Source organism: Physeter macrocephalus, chromosome 8 (assembly GCF_002837175.3).
Source record: "Physeter macrocephalus isolate SW-GA chromosome 8, ASM283717v5, whole genome shotgun sequence".
Classification (NCBI taxonomy): domain Eukaryota; kingdom Metazoa; phylum Chordata; class Mammalia; order Artiodactyla; family Physeteridae; genus Physeter; species Physeter macrocephalus.
The window spans coordinates 14,039,328-14,061,062 of record NC_041221.1 but is presented as its reverse complement, the minus strand read 5'-3'; the positions used below and the strand labels follow the sequence as shown (position 1 = coordinate 14,061,062).

General features: G+C 49.8%; 1 protein-coding gene across 4 annotated transcripts in view; it reads right to left on the bottom strand.

Moving 5' to 3' along the window:
- UBE2G2 (ubiquitin conjugating enzyme E2 G2) overlaps positions 1-17,622 on the bottom strand; it is a 39,558-nt gene extending 21,936 nt beyond the window's left edge. The window contains exons 1-2 of one of the 4 annotated variants that reach the window (XM_028492732.2): positions 17,520-17,595; positions 16,678-16,858 (exon numbers count right to left, since the gene is read on the bottom strand). In XM_028492732.2, coding sequence (XP_028348533.1) covers positions 16,678-16,702 — 25 coding nt within the window. In that variant the 5' untranslated portion in view covers positions 16,703-16,858; positions 17,520-17,595. Of the gene's footprint in view, positions 1-16,677; positions 16,859-17,519 lie in introns of all 4 variants that reach the window. The other 3 variants (XM_024120326.3, XM_024120330.3, XM_024120328.3) reach the window with 3 other exon arrangements.
- Between the last annotated feature and the right edge of the window lie 4,113 nt (positions 17,623-21,735).

Below are 21,735 nucleotides of genomic sequence, written 5' to 3'. Positions count from 1 at the left end.
TATATATGGAATCTAAAAAAAAAAAAAAAATGGTACTGATGAACCTAGTGGCAGGACAGGAATAAAGACATAGATGTAGAGTGGACTTGAGGACCTGGAGCGGGAGGGGGAAGCTGGGACGAAGTGAGAGAGTAGCATCGACATATATACACTACCGAACGTAAAATAGCTAACTAGTGGGAAGCAGCCGCATAGCACAGGGAGATCAGCTCGGTGCTTTGTGACCACCTAGAGGGGTGGGATAGGGAGGGTGGGAGGGAGGCTCGGCGGGAGGGGATGTGGGGATGTATGTGTGCATGTGGCTGATTCACTTTGTTGTACAACAGAGACTAACACAGTATTGTGAAGCAATTATACTGCAATAAAGATCTATTTTTAAAAAAGGAAAGAATGGACTGTCTCAGTCAGGCTCTCTTGCCCCTGTCCTCACCCTGGACGTGTGGCCAGAGGATGGAGTCAGGTAACCTGCCTCTTTAGGTCACAGTTTTGAAGGAAACATCCTCAAGCAGCTGTTCCCAAGGAGTCATGCCCAAGGAGGCTCTGCGCACGTGGACCAGCTCCTGGGGCTCCGGCCGCCATGGTGGGCGCGGCCTGGCAGGCCTGGTTGGCAGGTCTGGGGGGCAGGGTTACTGTGCATGTACGTGCGGTTTGGCAGAGCCTTTTGTCTCCCTTCCCACATGCTCTCCTCCAGTGTGGCTGGGCCTCCTCTCCATCCCCTCCCTGGGATTCCGGGAAGGCCTTCCACCTGTCTGTAACCAACGGGAAATGACAAAGGGGCCCCCATGACTTCTGAGGTCACAACGGTGGATGCCACCTCCTCCGGTTCTGGCGGGAGCTGCTCTGGGGAAAGGCGGCCCCATGTGAGAGGCTCACCACCCCGGGACCACCTTGCTGGTGAGTAATACACACATCATGAGAACTGTATCGACTTATTCAGTTCTCTTATGGAGGCTCCGTTGTTTTAATTTCCAAAAATAGTTTATCCTTCCTATGATTTTATCTAAGTATTCTTTACATTTTTATTTATATTGGCACTCAATTGTACCATTAGATAATAAATATACCTGTGGATATATTTCAGTTATACTAAAATTTTAAATATCAGGCCAACTCTTTACAGTGTCTTTAACTTAGCTTGTTTTTAACAGGCAAAAAATATTATCGTCCTGCAGTAGGAAAACTGCTAGGAATTAGGCTGCCAGATTTACATGTTCTTATGTTTAATATTCTCTATTTTGTTTGATAAATTGTTTATTTAAATCTCTAAATAAGTTAACTCATTCCCACGTCCCAGATCATTCTTCTTAGAGACGGTTCAATTCCACAGAGTTATTTTTAAAGCAAGGTGTAGGAATCCTCATTACTGACTAATTTTAACACTCGATTGAGCAGGTTTTTGTTGTGGTTCACTGGGCTTCGTGTGGTTGAATACCGTGTGCTGTGCTGTGCCCACGTGGGACAAGGCAATAAAACGTGCAGTGCTTGTCAAGCAGTTAAACCAAAAATGTTCCCATTGAGTAAAAACACCAAGTAGGCTAATCTAGTGATTTTTTTAACCTTAAACCTGACATGTTTTTATGGTGTCAACGAAAAATTAATCAGTCGATCTAAGAAAGAATCGGAAAATTTTATTTGAGCCAAATTTGAGGATTACAACCCCGGAAAAGCATCTCAGAAAGCCCTGAGGACTGTCCCGGCCGTGAGAAAACACAGTTTATATAAGTTTTTTGAGACAGAGGCTGTACATTAAATAACATATTATTGACAGTTTACATAATCCAGATTTAAGTGCCATCGCGGTGTGTCATGTGGCCCTTTGTAAGATCAAGAAGGAAAGTTGTCTTGGAGGAGTTGTCTTGATGCTGGGAGAATGCTGCTGTTTAAGGTTGAGCAGGGGTTCCTGCTGACGGGGAGGTTTGGCGGATGCCTAATGCGGACACACGACGCACAGTGGCAGGGGGGCGGGGTGCAAAGGGCAGAGAAGAATTCTGATGTTTAAATTTTTCTTGTCTTGCCGTAGATATGAATTTTATTTCACAATGGCAAATTTCTGAGTCCTTAAAAATATAACCAGATAAATATTTGCACTGAGTTCTACCAGGGAAGCACTGGCCAGTCTCCTCTGGGTGCCTTTCCCAGCATCAATCACTTTCTCTCACATCCCCCGGACACAGTTCCAGGGCAACAAACTACACTCACAAAGCAAGGCTGAGGAAGCAGCTTCGTGTGGGGCGTGCTGCACTGCTCCAGCCTCCAGCGCCTTCTCAAAATTAAAAAAAAAAAGCACAAAAACAAAAACAAAAACAAAAGCTCTCTTGTCTTGAGCTGGACCCTGACGTCGCCACGGATCCAAAGCAAACCCAGCATCATGGGGGCTGCCAGCTCCGTTCACGCTGTGCCTGCCCTTCTCGAAGGGAGCTCTGACTTTGGAATGACTGGTTAGAAACTAAATGGATTCATGGAATTTGATGCAGTATAAAAATAATAAAACGTGATACCCATGAAATACAGATGCTCTATCACAATTGGCCAAACTGGGGCCTCCTGGACTCAGAGTTTTCTAAATTAGCCAGTGAGCTCATTCTGCACTTTTGGACCCGAATGTTTCTGGCTCCGAAAGAAATCCGTGCCCTTTTCTTCTTTGCTGTCCTTTGCTTTGCTTTCTCTGCCTTCTGTACCAGGAGTTCACCCGACAGTTGCAGGTTCCTTTGATAGACGAGAATCGTAACTTTTATGATGATAATAACCATTAATTGGGTGCATTAGGCACAGCACACTATATATACACGTGTGTGTGTGCGCGCGCGCGCTCACGTGTGCGTGCACAAATTCCCCTCACTTACTGAAGCTGAGAAAGCTTAAGTCATTTGCCAAAGTTCTGTCCACAGAGACAGGATTTGAGCCCAGCTCCAGACTGCAGCCCCAGTGCTGATGGTTGAGCAGCACTCTCTAGGGCAGGAAAGGCAATTAATTCTCATCTCCTGACACTTGCATTTACTACAACAGAAGCCTTGTGTCCCTCGCCCACATCCCTCTGGAACACAGGCGTCCTTTTCTCCCTATGGACATGGGTCACTGTGACCCACCCCGTGAGCAGCTTGGTGGCGGATGGCACTGTCCTTTGTGCAAGAGAACAATGTCACTGCCCAAGACCTTTCCTCCTGGAAACTCAAGCCAGAATGACTCTTCCTCCCCCTGAGCTGACTCTGCTAGGCTTGGGTCTGGTTACTGAATTCACCGGTGCGAAATGCTTGCCAGGTGGATGAAGGCTGGGCAGAAGAAGGAAGACCCTGGAAGGAGCTTTGTGCATCCGAGAGGGTACTGTTGACCCACCAGTGTCTCCGTACACTGGGAGAAGGCACTGCTGCCTGGGAAGAGGACCCCTTCCCCCACCATGACTGATGCTGGAAACCCTGCTCAGGAGCCCACCTTCCCTGGCCAGCAGACCCTCACCGTAGGGCACTCGGGGGCCTTTGGCACCAGAGATGCTACAGGGTCTGAGCCTCCTTCACCGCTTCCCATTACCCCTGAAGTTCTGCAGACGGAAAGACTGGGCACTTCTCAGCAATGCCACGACCACCAGCCAAGCGGATGGCTCTGGGCTGTAGAGACGGCAAAGCCAGGGGGAGCCGCTTCAGCGTTATTCACAGTAGACACCTTCCTTCCAGGGCCAACGCCCGGCAGCCCCTTGGTCTCAACCTCCTGGAAAAACACCCGCAGTGATGGCGTTCCAACAACCAGCCCTGTCGGTGTTCTGTCTCCCTAAAAGTTTTTTATTATCTGGGCAATAGTACATATTCCTTTTATAGATGGGCTGTTTATATTTACAAAGTCTCATTACATTGGGTGATATTGTGATATACGAAAGATATGTTTGGTCTTGGTTCCCGGTTCCTGGCACAGAGCTCCTAAACCCCTTGCAATTCCCGGAGTGACAGGGGTGAGAGGAAGATCTTTTGTTATTCACAATAAGCCCCTTTCAACCACACCTGACACTACGCTAACGCTAACGAGGTGACCCTGAGGCCCCTGGAGAGCTTCAGGATGGGGCTGGTCCCAGAGGAACCCACCGTGATTAGGGGTTGGAACTTAGGCCCCACCCCCAACCTCTAATCACGGAGGGGAGAGGGGCTGGAGATGGAGTCACCGGTGAGCAGGCGCGTGAGGAAGCCTCCGTACGACCCCACCAGCGTGAGGTCAGGGAGCTTCCGGCTGCCGAGCGCGTGGAGGGAGGGCTGGCAGCGAGAGGCTCCCAGAGAGCAGGGACCTCGGGCTCCTCCCCAGCCCTGCCCTCCTCTGCGCCTCCCCCATCAGGCCCTTCCTGAGTTCTACCCTTTTACAACATACTGGAAATCACGCAAGTCAGATGCTTCTCTGGGTTCTGTGAGCTGCTCTGGCAGGTTAATCAACCCCGAGGAGGGGGTCATGGAAACCTCCAACCTACAGCTGAGCAGTCAGAAGCACAGGCGATACCCTGGATTTGCAATGGGCGGGGGAGCGGGAGCAGTCTCGTGGGACTGGGCCCTTAGGCTGTGGGATCTGACACACTAACTCCAGGTAGGTAGTGTCACAACTGAGTGCAATCGCAGGACACCCAGCTGGGGTCACAGAAGTGCCAGGTGTGGGAAAACCCCCATGCGTCTGTCGTCAGAAGTGCTGTGAGTGTGGCAGTTGAAAGAGCGTAAAGGAGAAATGCAGGACAAGCGAGGTTTTCTAAACAGGGCAAGAGAATGCAACAGACCCATCACCAAAGAGGGCACGGAGGCAAACGAGCACATGAGAAGATGCTCGGCATGGTGAATCAGAGGGAAACGAAATTAAGACCACTAACAGACACTGCTATACAGCCCTATCGGTGAGAGTATCTTCACTTGGAACAGAAGAGCTAAAATTTTAAAGACTGCTGATACCAGCGTTGGTAAGTTCGGCAGCTGGGTCTCTCACGCTTCGCCAGTGGGAATGCAAAATGCTTTGGCTGCGCCTGGCAAACATGTACTCACCCTGAGACCCCGCAACTCTACTACTTGACTGCCTACCCAAGAGAAATGAAAACTTGTTTTCTTGACTACTTTGTGCACACACAGGAGCCCTGTCTCAGTGGTCAGTGAGCCCCTTCACAGCGCCTAGCAGAGCACCTGGCATGAAGTGGGTGCTCAGGAAAATACCTGATTGACTACGTTGTTTATAGAAAACCTTTACACTGTGCTTTCATTTGCTTGCTTTGGTGCTGTAAATCTGTAATATTTTCTTATTCTCGATTCTCAGGGATTAAAGACTGTGGACAAAGCGAAGTACCTCCTTCCCCTTCCCCAACAGAAAAGTCTATTATTTATCTTAACACAAAGTGTATAAGTTCAGTTAATAAAAATGATATAAATAATAGTTTTACCATCAAAATGGTACTACTGCATTAAGAACCCTGAGATCTCTTGCATTCCTCTCTGGGATCTGACCCCCGGCTGCACCAGACCCAGTGTTCAACACCTGCTGCTAAGGTAGATCCTGCCACACTGCTCCTACAGCGGAGCCAGCGAGCACGAAGCCCGAAGAAATCCTGGAGCCTTGATACCAGCTGCACGGCTGCAACCAGACATAACAGACAGCGCGTGCTGAACTCTGTAGGCAGCTAAGGACCAGGAGAGTCAGGGATGCACTTGCGCATTGAACTTGAACCACAGGGAGAACACGTGCTACTGAGTTGGAAACCCCACCAGAGAAACATGTTTCAGAGAGAAGAAAATAGTCTAGTTCTGAAAACATCAAGTCAAAGATGCTATGGGCTTCCCTGGTGGCGCAGTGTTGAGAGTCCGCCTGCCGATGCAGCGGACACGGGTTCGTGCCCCGGTCCGGGAAGATCCCACGTGCCGCGGAGCGGCTGGGCCCGTGAGCCATGGCCGCTGAGCCTGCGCGTCCGGAGCCTGTGCTCCGCAACGGGAGAGGCCACAGCGGTGAGAGGCCCGCGTAATGCAAAAAAAAAAAGATGCTGGTAAGTCATCTAAGTGCGGACGGTCAAAGAGGAAACTGGACGTGAGACTAGAGCCCTAAACAGTAGTCCAGGCTGGACACATAAATCAGGGGTCCTGAAACAGGATGGTACCTGAAAATAGGCATGGAATACAAACAAATAAAATTAAAACTTATGTCCCCACGGACTCGTATGTGAATGTTCCCAGCAACTTTACTCACAATAGCTCCACAGTGGAAACAACCCAAATATCCATCCACTGGAAATGAATGAGGGGTGATCCAGTCACACCAGGAACACTAGGCAGCAACAGACAGGAGCAAACCACCAGCACAAGTGACAACAAGGGTGATTCTCAAAGCACTGGGCTGGGTGAAGGAACCTGACACACAGGCTACATACACACTGTGTCTATTTATACGAAATTCTAAAAGCAAGCTATACATTGCCAGAGACCAGGGGCCAGTCACAAGGGAACTTTCCAGGGCAATGGAAACAGTCTGTCACGATTGTGTTGACGGCTATACACAGCATACACGTGTCAAAGCTCAAAGAATGGTATACTTGGGACTTCCCTGGTGGCGCAGTGGTTAAGAATCCACCTGCCAATGCGGGGGACACGGGTCTGAGCCCTGGTCCGGGAAGAGCCCATGCTGTGGAGCAACTAAGCCCGGGTGCCACAACTACTGAGCGTGTGCTCTAAAGCCCGTGAGCCACAACTACTGAGGCTGCGAGTCACAACTACTGAAGCCCGCGCGCCTACAGCCCGTGCTCCGCAACAAGAGAAGCCACCGCAATGAGAAGCCCGTGCACCACAGGGAAGAGTAGCCCCTGCTCGCTGCAACTAGAGAAAGCCCGCGTGCAGCAACAAAGACCCAACGCGCCAAAAGTAAATTAATTAAAAACAAATGGTATACTTGAAGTTGACAGATTTCATAGTGTGTAACTTTTATCTCAATAAAGCTGACCGCCCCAAATTAATATTTTTTATGAAATATAAAACAATAAGTCCCCTAGAGGGTAATGCAGAAGAATCTCTTCATGCTCTTAGTGTAAAGACTTCTTAAACAGAACTAACTGTAAAGTTAATAACCAAAAAGCACGAACCATAAAGGAAAAGACTGATAAAATTAAGAGCACTAAAATCAAGAACTTCTGGGAATTCCCTGGCGGTCTTGGGGGAGGGAGGGACGCAGGCTCGGGTTCTATCCCTCGTCCCAAATCCGCAAGCCGAGCGGCGCAGCCAAAAAAAAAAGAAACAACAAAAAGTCTGATGTCAAAAGATATTTTTGTTTTTAACATTCAAAAAAGACAAGGCAAGGCCACCCCCTGCCCAGGGCACAGTCACAGAGCCTCGCTGGAGAGATGGGAACGGATCAGCACTCCCGGGCCTGGGCCTCCTGCAGCCTGACGTCCCCCTTGAGTCCTGAGAGCCAAGGCCCGGCCACCACCTCCTCCTGACACTCGAACCCACAGTTCTTTTAACCCAGCTGACCCCTGCCCTACCCCTGCCTGAGTCACTGGCACCGACCGGCAGGCCAGCTCCCTTCACTCCAGCCAGGGGCTGCCAAGCCCCAGAGCCACCTCTCCTACCTGTACTTGGGACTTCCCTGGTGGCGCAGTGGTTAAGAATCCACCTGCCAATGCGGGGGACACGGGTCTGAGCCCTGGTCCGGGAAGAGCCCATGCCGTGGAGCAACTAAGCCCGGGTGCCACAACTACTGAGCGTGTGCTCTAAAGCCCGTGAGCCACAACTACTGAGGCTGCGAGTCACAACTACTGAAGCCCGCGCGCCTACAGCCCGTGCTCCGCAACAAGAGAAGCCACCGCAATGAGAAGCCCGTGCACCACAGGGAAGAGTAGCCCCTGCTCGCTGCAACTAGAGAAAGCCCGCGTGCAGCAACAAAGACCCAACGCGCCAAAAGTAAATTAATTAAAAACAAATGGTATACTTGAAGTTGACAGATTTCATAGTGTGTAACTTTTATCTCAATAAAGCTGACCGCCCCAAATTAATATTTTTTATGAAATATAAAACAATAAGTCCCCTAGAGGGTAATGCAGAAGAATCTCTTCATGCTCTTAGTGTAAAGACTTCTTAAACAGAACTAACTGTAAAGTTAATAACCAAAAAGCACGAACCATAAAGGAAAAGACTGATAAAATTAAGAGCACTAAAATCAAGAACTTCTGGGAATTCCCTGGCGGTCTTGGGGGAGGGAGGGACGCAGGCTCGGGTTCTATCCCTCGTCCCAAATCCGCAAGCCGAGCGGCGCAGCCAAAAAAAAAAGAAACAACAAAAAGTCTGATGTCAAAAGATATTTTTGTTTTTAACATTCAAAAAAGACAAGGCAAGGCCACCCCCTGCCCAGGGCACAGTCACAGAGCCTCGCTGGAGAGATGGGAACGGATCAGCACTCCCGGGCCTGGGCCTCCTGCAGCCTGACGTCCCCCTTGAGTCCTGAGAGCCAAGGCCCGGCCACCACCTCCTCCTGACACTCGAACCCACAGTTCTTTTAACCCAGCTGACCCCTGCCCTACCCCTGCCTGAGTCACTGGCACCGACCGGCAGGCCAGCTCCCTTCACTCCAGCCAGGGGCTGCCAAGCCCCAGAGCCACCTCTCCTACCTGCAGAGCCCGCCCCGAGGAAGCACTGCTGACGTCCAGGCCTGCACTCCCTCCTGCCCACCCACCCTTCCTGCCTTTGCCCATGAGAAGACCCTTCTCGGAGGACCCTTCTCAGGAAGGCGTGCTTCTCCCCTATTGCCCACTTTATACAGTTTAAAGGTTGTTCTTATTTTAAATAATACTAAAATAGCTTCATTATCCAAAAAAAACCCCAAAAAACAAAATAAAACCCACCTTTAAGAGAATGCAAAGGTAAGCCCCGGAGAGGAAGAAGACATCTGCAACAGATACAGCCAACAAAGAGCTACTATCTGAACTTCGAAAGAATGCCTTACAAATCAATACAAATATATAAACAACGCAAAAGAAAATCAAGCACAAGCAAGCCTTGAACAGGCACTTCACACACACACACACACACACACACACACACACACACACGACATCTAAGTGACCAATAAACCTAAGACAAGGTGTTCAACCTCATTAATTGTGGGGAAATGCAAACTGAGCCCACAAGCAGAGTACTACCCCAACCAGAATCGCCCAGTGACCACAGCTGAGAGGGCTGACCCTACGAAGTGTCCACACAGAAAAGGAGCCACAGAAATAGAATGCTGGGAGGAGTGTGAATTGGTACAACTACTTTGAAAATGAGGTTGCTCTCACCTCCTATGACCTAGAAATTCCTCTCCAGAGTGCAAGCAAACTCACAGATATATGTGCACATGTGCACCAAGAGACGTGTCAAAGAATTTTTTTTTTTTTTTTTTTTTTACTGTTGATGTCATGACTTAGAAGACTAGCTTCAGAATCTAGGTAGCAACCAACATGCAGAGCAACTTAAAACAAATTATAACAATCCCCATATGTGTTAACTTCTGGAAAAACATGGGGAAATAGCAGGTGAAATGTCACTGGATGTGATTAAGGAGTTTTATATTGTAACATGTGGCAACTCTGCCAAAAGGGACAGAGAATGGGCTCTGACCAAGGATAGTAGCTTAAGCAAGAGTAAGGAGGAGAATTCGCCAATACCACCGCTGAAGAGTCTCGATGAATCTAAATCTTGTAAGACAAAGAACAATCTAAGTATTTCTCCATTGTCACGAAAATATTGTTCTGACTGGTGGTTTAAAAGTTGGTCATGTGTCTCTATTTTGCTATATAATGTTTTTTTGTTTTGTTTTTATTTGTTTATTTATTTATTTTTGGCTGCATTGGGTCTTCGTTGCTGCGCACGGGCTTTCTCTAGTTGCAGCGAGCAGGGGCTACTCTTCATTGTGGCGCATGGGCTTCTCATTCGCCCGCTGCAGAGCACGGGCTCTAGGCGCGTGGGCTCAGTACTTGTGGCGCTCGGGCTTAGCTGCTCCGCAGCATGTGGGATCTTCCCGACCAGGGCTCGAACCCGTGTCCCCTGCACTGGCAGGCGGATTCTTAGCCACTGTGCCACCAGGGAAGCCCCTATATAATGTTATAGTTACAATTCTAATCACAGAATCATTCAATTCCAGATGTTATTTTTCTCTTTACGCTTACTTCGTGGTGATACCTGAAGCTCTGAGGAGCTAGACAAGCCACAGGGCAATGGCTTGAGCACCCACACTTGGCCAATACGACCAGAAGTAGCCAACCACTAATCACATATCAACTAACAAGTATCAATTACGCTTCCTCTCTGCAAAGCTATTCCAGGCAGCGGGGGTGTCGTGGTGAATGAGACGGACAAGGTCCTGCCCCCAGTGAGCTTCAGTTCTAGTGGTGGAAGACAGGCCGCGAACACAGAGACATATAAACACAAAGGGTGTTTCAGATACTGATGAGCACGGTGAAGAACACAATGAAGTGACAGCAAGCCGTGGCCAGGTGGTCAGCAAAGGCCTGCTGGGCAGGTGGTGTTGAAGGTGGGCTCTCTTTTTTTTTAACTGAGGTATAATTGACATGGAACATTATGTTAATTTCAGGTGTACAACAAAGCGATTCCATAATTGTATCTATTGTGAAATGACCAGCACAATGCGTCTAGCTGACATCCATCACCACAGAGAGTTACAAATTTTTTTCTCGTGGTGAGAACTCTTAAGACCTACTCTCTTAACAACTGTCAAACACACAACACAGAGTTATTTACTACAGTCCCATGCTGTACATGGCATCCCCAGCACTTCTCATCTTCTATAAGAAAAAGCCCAGTGCCAGATTAAGGCAGATGAATTGCAAAGTGCTAAAGAGGGGCGGAGGATAGAAGGTCGGTGGGAAAGGGAGCGGGGCACCTGGAGCCTCGAGGAGGAGCTTACACCAAAGAGAGCTGGCCTTATTTCGCCTTTGCGGAGATTCCCTGGGAACTCCCCTCCGTGACACCCTCCCTTCAGAGTCACAACTGCCACCTCCAGCTGCCTGCCCACCTGCATCCTTGGTCAACAGCGGCATCTACAGGTCAGCAAAGAATTGCAGCAACCGACTTCTCCAGACGGAGGGAATGTTTCTGGATTACATTGTTTCCTTGTTTTGTTTTTTGTTTTTAAAACACACACCCACAACCATATAGTTTCATGTTTAATGATAAAAACAACCTCAAAAAGGGAAACAAAATGTTAACAATATCAGAGAAATTTGCAAATGACCATTCTTTGCCACTGATTCCTTGAGAATGTTAACTGGCTAATAAAAACACTGCTGTAAATAAACAGTGGCTTTAAAAATAGACACCATGCAGAACAAAACGTAAATATAAACCCTGACCAGCAGCCTTACTTCTCAGAATCCACCCCTCGGCAAGAAAAGACACATGCGCAAAGTTATTCATTTCAGGACTTTCTGTAATAGCAAAAAAACCTGGAAACAACCCAAATGTCTATCAATAGGGGACCAGTCAAATTATGATACGTCTACTGATGGGACACTTTGCGGCTGTAAAAGGGAACGTTGACCACCTCTGTGTCCTAGTACAGAATGAACTCCAGGAAATAGTAAATGACAAAAAGTGCAGAAGAGTGTATAACTAGGGTCTTTAAAAAAGAAGTAATTAAATGAGGTCATCGGGGTGGGCCCTAATCCAGTCTAACAGATGTCCTTATAAGAAGGAGATTAGGCACAGACATGGACAGAGCGACAAACGCTGTGAGGACACACGGAGGGGGTGGCTGTCCACACGCCCAGGAGAGATGCTTCAGGAGGGACCAGCCCTGCTGCAACTGGATCTCTGACCGCAAGGAAATAATTTCTGTGGTTTAAGCTCCTTAGCCTGTGGTACTTTGTTACAGCAGCCCAAGCAAACTAATACAGTGCCCAAACAACTGGACGGCCATCTGCAAATCATCGGCACATAAACCTTGACCTTTATCTCATATACCACACGCAAAACTTTACTTGACGTGGATCACAGATTGAAACGTAAGAGCTGAGAGTATAAAGAAATCATAGGAGAAAACCTTAGTGATCTTACGTCAGGCAATGATTTTCTAAACACAACACAGAAAGCAAGAAATGTTTTAAAAGTCAATCAATTGGGTATCACTGAAAATTTTAAAACCTTTGCTCTTTTAAAGGCAATGTTATGAAAATTGCAAGGCAAACCACAGGAGCTGTCGTTCAAGGGACAGAGCCTTTCCGTCCGGCCTAGTGAAGGAGCTGCAGAGCCCTGCCCCACAACCACATGCACACAGCGCACAACACTGCACTGTACACTTCAGATGGCAACGGGACAGCAGTATGTGTTTCTTACCACAATTTTTAAAAAAACAAGCTACAGTCTAAGTGAAAATATTTACAAAATATCCAACAAAACACCCGTACCTGCATTATATAAAGAACTCTTACAACTTAATAAGGGAACAATAAACTTGCTTTAAAACTGAGGAAAAGATTCAAGACACATTATCAGAAAAGCTATATGGATGGCATATAAAAACATAAACTAAAACCACAATGACATGTCACTACACACCCAACAGAATGTCTAAAAACTTTAAAACTGACCATACCAAGTGTCAGCAAGGAAGTGGAATTCTTGATACACTGCTGGTGGGGATGTAAAATGGTACAACCACTTGGGAAAACAGTTTGGCTACTTCTTAAAAATTAAACACACACCTCACATATGACCCAGGAACTTCCTCAACAGAAACAAAAGCATATGTCCACGGAAAGAAAGGTTTAACCCTAACCCTAACCCAAACGTTCACAGCAGGTTTATTTGTAATAGCCAAGCACTGGAAACAATCCAAAGGTCCACCACAGGCGAATGCAGCAACAAGCTGTGGTCTTGAAGGGACTCCTGACCCAAGCAACAACCTGGGTGAACTGCAACATGATTATGCTGAGTGAAGGACCTCTGACAAAGAAAGTACAAAACAACTGCAGGAGTGACCGAAGGCAGATCAGTCATTGCCTGGGACCTGGGGGCGCAGGAGAGAGAAGGCCAAGCCAGATTACAAAGAGGCAGGAGGAGACTGGGGGGCGGTGGTTACTCAGCATCCTGACTGTGGCAATGGCTTCACAGGTGTGTGCACGTACATCCAAACTCATCAAATGTACGTTTAAGTACATCAGCTCACTGTACGTCAATTATACCTCAATAAAACTGTTTTTAAAGGGTGGCTAGAAAAAAAGACATCACAAAGGTTGAAAAGACAAAGCACAAACTGGGATAAAATACTTGTAACACATATAACCAACAAAGGATTAGGAATATAAAAAGGGATAGGGAATTTATAAAGAACTCCTACAAATCAGTAAGAAAAAGAGACCACGCTACGGAAATCTGGTAAAAGATACGGACGTTTCACAAAGGGAAAACATGACAGGATGCTCGCCTTCATTCATTAGTCATGATCTACAAATTAAAACCACAAGAAACCACATCACACCCACCGGGTGGGAGGAAACAGAGCCCGCACAACACCAAGGTGTCGGTGAACATCCACAGCGGTGCACACGGAACACGCACACGGGGAAGCGTCATCCACAAGGCCGACCCGTGAGCGCGCCAGGGCTGCGTCACACTGTGCACAGGCACCAGCAATGTCCCCAGCAGCCAATCTGTATAATAAGCAAAGGCTGGAAATAACCTACGTGCCCAGCAGTAGAGGACAAATTGTGGCTTATTCATAAAACGAAGTGCTATGCAGCAGTGAAAATAGACACAGCTCTATGTTTCAACATAAGTGAATCTCAGAAAGCGTGCTGAGCAAAGATTCAATCTGCAGAATACATACCGTGCAATCCTACTTCCACTAAGTACAAACACAGGCAAAAGTAAATAAAATGTTGTGTAGAAGGATATTAAGTGATAGAACTATAAAGAAAAAGAAAAGAACAAGTCACACAAAATTCGGTGGTGGTAACTCCTGGTGGGGTGGGAAGCAGCACAAACCAGACTGCTCAGTTCCTGCTAACATCCTACTTCTTAAGCTGGTGTCACAGGTACAGGTGTTCATTTCACTATTTCATCTGAAAGTACACCTTTTATATCCTTTACATACGTAACATACTTCACAATAAAGGATGCTTTAAAAAACTCAAACGGGTTAATGACAGGGAAGGATGACAGGAATGGGAAGGCCAGGCTGAGTCTGGTGGTTCAGAGAAGGCGTCTCCAGGGGAGCAGGGCAAGGAAGGACCAGCACCCCAAGAGGACAGAGCGACCCCATCTGACTCTGCTGTGCTGAGAACAGAGCCAAGCGTGGCAAGAGAGAAGGAGACCGCCATCAGGACTGGGCTGCAGTTACGCAGGCCGGAGGTGAGTGGCCTGAGCCAGCACTGGACTCCGGATAAATGAATAAAGTCTGAAGGCAGGTCAACAGGCTACACTTGGATACAGAAGAAAGTGAGTCCTCAAAAGACCAATCTAAGGTTTTGAGCCCAAACAGCTGGAAGAATAAGGCCACCACTGAGACAGGTAAGGCTGTGGGACAACAGCGGTGCAGGAGCAAAGCGGCTCGGCGCCACACGGGTAAGTTTGGGGTTCCTACTAGACACCGTACTGGGCTGAAGAGTGTCCCCCAGAACCTGTGAAAGTAACCTTATTTGGAAACGGGGGCTGTGCAGATGTAATCAAGTTAAAACGAGATCACGCTGGATTAGGATAAGCCCTAAACCAGTGACTGGTGTCTTTATAAGAGGGAAGACGACCACGGGAAAACAGGAGCAGAGACGGCAGTTCTGCTCCACTAGCCAAGGGGCACCGTGGGCTGCCAGCAAGGCCCAGAAGCTGGCAGAGGCAAGGAAGGATCCTTCCTAGAGCCTCTGCAGGGAGCCCCGCCCTGCCCACACCTTGATTTGGGATTTCCGGCCTCCAGAGCTGTGAGAGGATACACTTCTGTTGTGTTAAGCCTCTAGCTTGTGCTACTCTGTTACGGGAGCCCTGGCAACTAATACTTAAGTCCATCTCTGATACTCCTAGAAAAGGCTAGGCGATGCATGAAGATAAAACATCGAGAAAAGATATTGGTTTAAGACACCTCGTTTCTTTTCCCATCTTTCTTTTTTTCTGATTGTAAGAACGTGGGCAAATCATTTTGTCTGTTATTCAATTTCCTATAAATTTGTAAAATTAGGGGCCTGAATGGAATCATATCCAAGGTCCTACCACCTCTGAGTTTCTGCAGCTCTGTGACTATTCCAAATACAAGACAGGGGGCCTGAACCCCATCCAAATCTACCTAAACCCATTCCACACAAAAGTTGCTTCTGTAAAGCCTACCTTTCTACTGGATGTGCCACCTTAAAATGTGGTAGGAGGGCCAACCAGATGCTAAGACACAAAAGACAAGAATCACTAAGTGGGGTTTTATCACGTTCCTAAGATACTGCACGTCCCCAGCAACACACTGGAGTCATTTTCTACGGCTGATGTGACGATGACCACAAGCTCAGTGGCCGAAAGCAACACCCACCGATGATCTCGCGGTTTCTGTGTGTCAGAGCCTGCGCACCGCACAGGCCACTTGGTCCTCTGCCGAGAGCCTCACAAGGCTGCCACCCCAAGTTCATTCAGAGGGTTGGCAGAATCCTGCTCCTTGCGGCTGCAGGACCGAGGCTCCAGGGCCCTCACCGCTGTCAGCCGGGGTCATTCTCAGATTCGAGCAGCCGCCGTGTTCCTCAGCTCCTGGCCCAGCCACGGCAGGGGGTGCTCCTCCTGCTCTGGGTCTCCTGCCTCCCCTCTCCTGTCTCCTCCCCCGGCTGGGGGCCTCACGTGACAATGGGGTTCCACCTCCATAAGCCAGGACACTCTCCCCATCTTAATGTCAGCTCGTTAGTTACCGGTAAACAACAACTCCAAAGTCCCTTCACACGGTGCCCAGGTCAGTGTGTGACTGAGTAACCGGGGGACGGGAGTCATAGGGAGACAACTGTAGAGCTCTGTCTGCGACACACTCCAAAATGTCGTATATTTACACATAAAAACACACGATACACTTCTGTGATACAGCTTTGGAAGTCAACTGCTATTTACATTTTCTTACTACAAACTGACAACATGGTTGAGATACTGGATGGGACTTTTGTAAGCACAGAAAAGGGGAAAATATTAGGAAATACAAGCTCAACAATGCAAAGACTGGGCTGAAACAGCCACCTAAATTCCCCATGCAGGGGTTTAACAGAGTCCTTCTCTACAGAAATGAGAAAATAGTACCTGCTGGCAGTCTAGAAACAGGGTCAAATAAACTAAAACAGATGCAGCGACACAGACCAGGATGGCAGGAAATGGCACGTGTTCCCAGACATCTGACCCCCAGCCAGGTTTCCCAAGAGGAGACAGAGGCAACGGCCCCCATCTCCAACCCTCTGTTCAGGGGGAACCATCTCTTCCCCCACTCTGCCCCCTCTAAATATACATTCTTACTCTAAATATACATTCTTACTTTAAATATACATTCTTACTTTAAAGTCTCCTCTAAATATACATTCTTACTTTAGAGAACGCTAGATGGTTATCTAGTGTTATCCAGAGCGTTATCTAACCATTTATTTTAACGAGCCTGCATTCGCAACTCTGTGGTTTGCTCTAGCCAAACACTGACACCCCCTGCGCAGGGCAGCCAAGATGCTTTAGGAAACTCAGCTGCGTGCGTATTTACCAGTTAGCTTTACGACATTCGTCATTTTAGTTTATGTTCAAGTTTCTTCGGAAAGTGTCCTCAGTGTAATGACAACAGGAACAGCTCACGCTGCGGACAGCCAGCTGTCAGGTACCTGGCTAAGCACCATCTTCACAGACGGGGAAAGGCAGAAGGCGACGTCCGAAGTCAAGGTCCACAACTAACAAGCAGAGGCAGGTGTGAACCCCCAGCAGGCTCCCTCCCACCTTGCGCCCAGCAAACACAAGGGCATCCATCCCCGGCTTCTCACAGCGACTCCTCCAAGGGAGCCTCCGCTGTAAAAGGGAGAACACGCTTCTCGCTTCTCCCTTTGCTTTCCCCAAACATCAGAAAATTCTGCGGGCTAAGAAAGCACGAAGGAGGCTTTTGCAACGCTACCCGGGAAGAATGGCAGATGGCACTGTCCAAAAACCCTGTTCCCTCGTTAAAGAGAAAACCCAAATCTGACCTTTCGCCTCCGCCTCATCAGTACGCGATTACCCTCCTAGGGCGCTTCCCGCAACTTCTCACTAGGCCGGTGAGCTGTCCCTCCGCCCGGCCCGCCGGCGTCCGCGAGGCTGGGTCGGGGAGCCCTCCGGTTGCTGGCAGAGCCGGAGCCCAGGGTCCCCAGACCAGCGCCGCGCCAGCTTCTCCCCGCCCGGGGTCGCGGGCGGCCCCCGGCGACCACACGAAACCCGCCCCGACGGCGCAGACGGGCCGGGCTCGGCGGCGGACCGAGTCCACGCCCGGCACCCGGACGTCGGGGCGGCCGCCAGCAGCAGGCGGGCGGGGATGCGGGGCCCGACGTGGGGCCGAGGGGCGGCGCGCGGCCCCGAACTCACGTTTGTACTCGGCCATCAGCCTCTTGAGCGCCGTCCCCGCCATTTTCCCGGCAACAGCTGCGCCGTCGGCCTCGCCTCCTCAGCGCTCCTCCCTCCCGCCCGACGCCCGGGCTGCTTCCGGGTCGCCGCGGGGGCACAGGAGCCCTTCCGGGACGCCAGGCGCGTGCGTGGGGCGGGGCGCGTGCGCGGTGGGCGGGGCGGGGCGGGGCTGGGCGGGGCCCGGCCCCCGGCCCTAAGCCGCTTTGTGGGATCATCGCTGCTTCCGGGGATCCGGATTCCGGTAGGGAACTCTGCAGAAGTGCGCGGTGGGCGGGGCGGGGAAGGGCAGGGCGGGGCGGGGAAGGGCAGGGCGGGGCCCTAAGCCGCTTTGTGGGATCATCGCTGCTTCCGGGGATCCGGATTCCGGTAGGGAACTCTGCAGAAGATCCCGGAGCAGCGGGCGCCCGCAGAGTGTGTGTGAACCGCCTGTTCCGTCCTCGTGGCCTCAGGGCGGCCCCGACGGCGGGGACGGGGATGGAGGATCGTGGACAGAGGATGAAGACGGCGGGGAGAGCGGACGAGGGGGGCGGCGGGCAGGGCTGGCCACTCGCGGGCCGGATGAGCAGATGTCGTTCAGACTATTTGCTGAAGGTACACCGTGGACCGTGTCGGGGCTCCCTCGCTGTCACCAGTGCAGTTCAGAGGAAGCGACTTTCAGGCCCAGCTGCAGTCAGAGCGAGAATCCACGCGGAACACATTTGGTGCCCCGGTGGCTACCCTCACACCGCTTTAGGTTTGAAAAAGTGAGATTGGCGATTGTGGCGGTTTTATGCCGTTGTCGGTGTGGTTCTGGATTCCACTCGGCCAAGAGAGGAGCTTTGGGAGCTCGAGGAGGGAGCAGAGCAGCGGCCGGACCCCTCCCCCACCCCAGGTGTGGATGGGCTCCCCTCCCAACCGCCAGCCTGCTGACCAGCAGCTCCCAGAGGCAGCGGGTCCAGACTTCCCCCACGGCCCCCTTGGCAGTCCCCCAGGCCACTGCTTCAGGAGGCCAGCAAGGGGCTGTCATCTTCCTCAGGCCATACACCACCCTCCCCGCGCCCCGCTGCTGCTCTGGCTTCTCCACTGAGTAATGTGCAGCGGATAACTAGACGGGCGAGTCTTTTTTTTTTTTCCGTAACATTCATGGTGGTTCTGCTGACTGGCCCACTGATCTATCTGTTGATCTATTTATGCCTCTTAGAACCTCATTCTTACTTCAGAGAAAGTCAGCACCTTTCGTGCTTTGTGGCAAGGATATATGCACCTTTTAAAAAAGAAAAGTTTTTATCTTCACAACACATATCCAACGTACTCCTCTATAGAATTTCTATGTAATGTCCTGTATAATTTTCTAGCACAGTACACAACTTATCTGTCTCCCGTAACCAGAAACATGTCCCATGAGGGCAGGGTGTTCTCTTCTCGTGTGTTCCTGGATGCAGCCTCAGTACCTGGACGTGGCAGGAGGTATCTGTCGAGTTGAATAAAATTAAACAATTCGCACAAACCCACAATGGTGCATATTTTGCGGTAGAGGTGTCACAAAAATTCAGTCTGACACTGTATTTTCAAATGACCATGGTGATTTATAAAAACAACACAGTACTTTCAGACAGTTCCAAAGAGGAATGGATTTGCACAAATACTCATGTTCTCCTGTTCAAGTAGTTGCCCTCTCTGCAATCAAACCACATCCCATCCCCCCAAGCCGGTCAGGGGTCAGAGGGTGTGGTTCCCATGGAGACTAAAGGAAAACTCCACTTGGCCACCTAAAGGAAGTGTGGGTGATGAAAAGCATTGTCATCAAAACCATGACGCTCAGACAGCAGCACCTGTCAGATGCTGGGTATTTTCTTAGCTGCGTCCACGTCTGTGTCACATCATTTTCCTGCTGTAGAGCAGTGTGTGTATTCACAGCTTGTAGCAGGGTTAGTTTCAAGTGAAAAAAACCCCGGATATGAGGTGCTCAACGTAACAGAAGGCTCTCACCTCACTGCGGCTGGTGGGACGGCCTCGCCTTCAGGGAAGCAGGCCCCCTCCACACGTCTTCTCTGAGATTCAGGTGTAACTGGGCACCCTGTATTTTATTCACTCAATCTGGCAACTCTCTGCTCAGTCAGTCGGTCCTGGTATCCCCAGGGTTCTGAGTAGCAGGTGTGCGATATCAATACTTAGAGGCTTTGGCCCACTGGACAGGCCAGCAAGTTCAGAATAAACTAGTTTCTTTGGGAACTGAAGTTCTGAGGTGCAAAAAGGATGTGCTTTTTGCAGTTCCTTTCCATGGAAGCTGTGTCTTGTGGCAGAGCCAATATTAACACATGCTTCCCCACCTGTGCTGTGCAGCACAGCCAGGCTGGCACCGCCCGTGTGCCTGGAACTGAGGGGTCCTGGGATGTGGCACTTGTGGCACCGAAACTGAGAAAGTGCCAGCTGGGACCCAGGGCACCAATAACAGCACCAATAGGGCCTGTCTCCTACTGAAGCATCAATTTAACCCCAAGATTCTGGGAGTTGGGTTTGGGTAACAATATTTTAAAAACATTGATATCAACAGATTATTCCGAATGCACAATCTGCACACATTTCGAAGATAAAAGACAACCTCCAGGACACTGCCTGCTCTTCAGTCAGGCAGCACTGTTCTAAGGCTCCCAAGGAAACAGCGCTGCTCCTAGCCTAAGGCACCCTGACGTGTCCCTCTCGGCAGGAGCGCAGGGGCTGCCCTGCTGGGCTTCACCACCCGCCGCGGCGTCTGGCAAACAACCCAATCCCTGTGCTGTGCCTTGATCCACCTCCTGCTGCTGCTGTGAGTGAATCAAGTGCTCCATTGCCCGGCTGCCCTTGAGCTTTCAACTTGTGCTTACCTCACCTGATGCACCCTGGTGCCGTCACAGCGGGGCACGCAGGGAAGTTCTCAAATTACTGCCAACTCGCTTCCGTTTCAAACAGATGAGTGAGTAGGATGTCAACTGCACCAAGGAAAAGTCTTATACTCAAACACCAAAAATATCGAGAAGCCCGGAGTAACGGCGATCCTCCACCCAGGACGCCCGGTAGAGGAAGGAGGAGAGTTCTGAGGGTGAGGGGGTGTCCTCGGCGGAGACGCCACCCGCCTGGGAAGCCTGCGCGGGCGCAGGAGGGGGGCAGCGGTGAACCGGCCTTTAGAGCGAAGTCTGAGTGGCCTCGCTGGAGGGTCGCTGCAAATACGGAATGTGACACAATGCCCAAGCTCCAAACGCAGTATTGAATACAAGCCGAGAGACAGAATACCAAACTATATTTACTGTTGACAGTAGTAAAGAACAACAAATAATGTACAAACGGGAATAAACACAACAGAGCCAGCAGACATCCTACCTGTGCCCGAAGAGCAAAATGCAAAGGAAAAGCAGACACATCTTCAGCGAGATGCCAGCCCAACAAGAGATGGCGGTGGTCGCGCTGCCCAGGTGACCCGAGCAAGCAGTGCCGGGCCACCCGGCGGCAGTGGGTCCACACACGAGGGCAACAGGACAACTATCGGAGTTTGACTGGGACAGACCCCAAATGCTTCACAGAACTGAAATCACATGTAACACGTAAACTCCATACCAACTTGGGGAGCAGAGCACAGTCCATGGGGAGGACCCGGAGCCGTCTTTCACTCGTAACCACACTTTGAAGCAGCTCTTTTACACAAAAACGTTAATTGCAAAATCAGCAATACTCAAATCTTCCTTTTTTATATACAGAGTATCATTATCCATCAGAAGCAAATACTGGAAGAAATCTGAGGCCCCGGCACTATTACCAGGTGAGACGTGTGGGAATTACTTTCTTCTCTGTTAAGGAAAGGGGGAAAGCCAATTTTCTCCGCACCGGAACAGCGTCACTGGCCATGGGTGGCGATCCTAGGCCCCAGGCCCCATGTGGGGCCACGTTACTGAAGAACTTCTTACCTTTTAAGAAACGTTCCAGAATTTTCCCTTCAACTTTACTATATTCTGACAAAGCTTACACTTGTAATATTTAGCATTAAAAGAAAACCTGTGCCAGCAAGAAACAATAAGTGAAAGTTTGTCTCCCATCCCGACTGTGTCCCCAAAACTCGCCCCACAGAAACACCCCCAAAGCAGTGACGTGAGTTCTCTACATGACTGGAATGGGTAGGGGCCGATACCTGGGGTAAGAGCCCCACCTAGACGGAAGGTGGGCACTC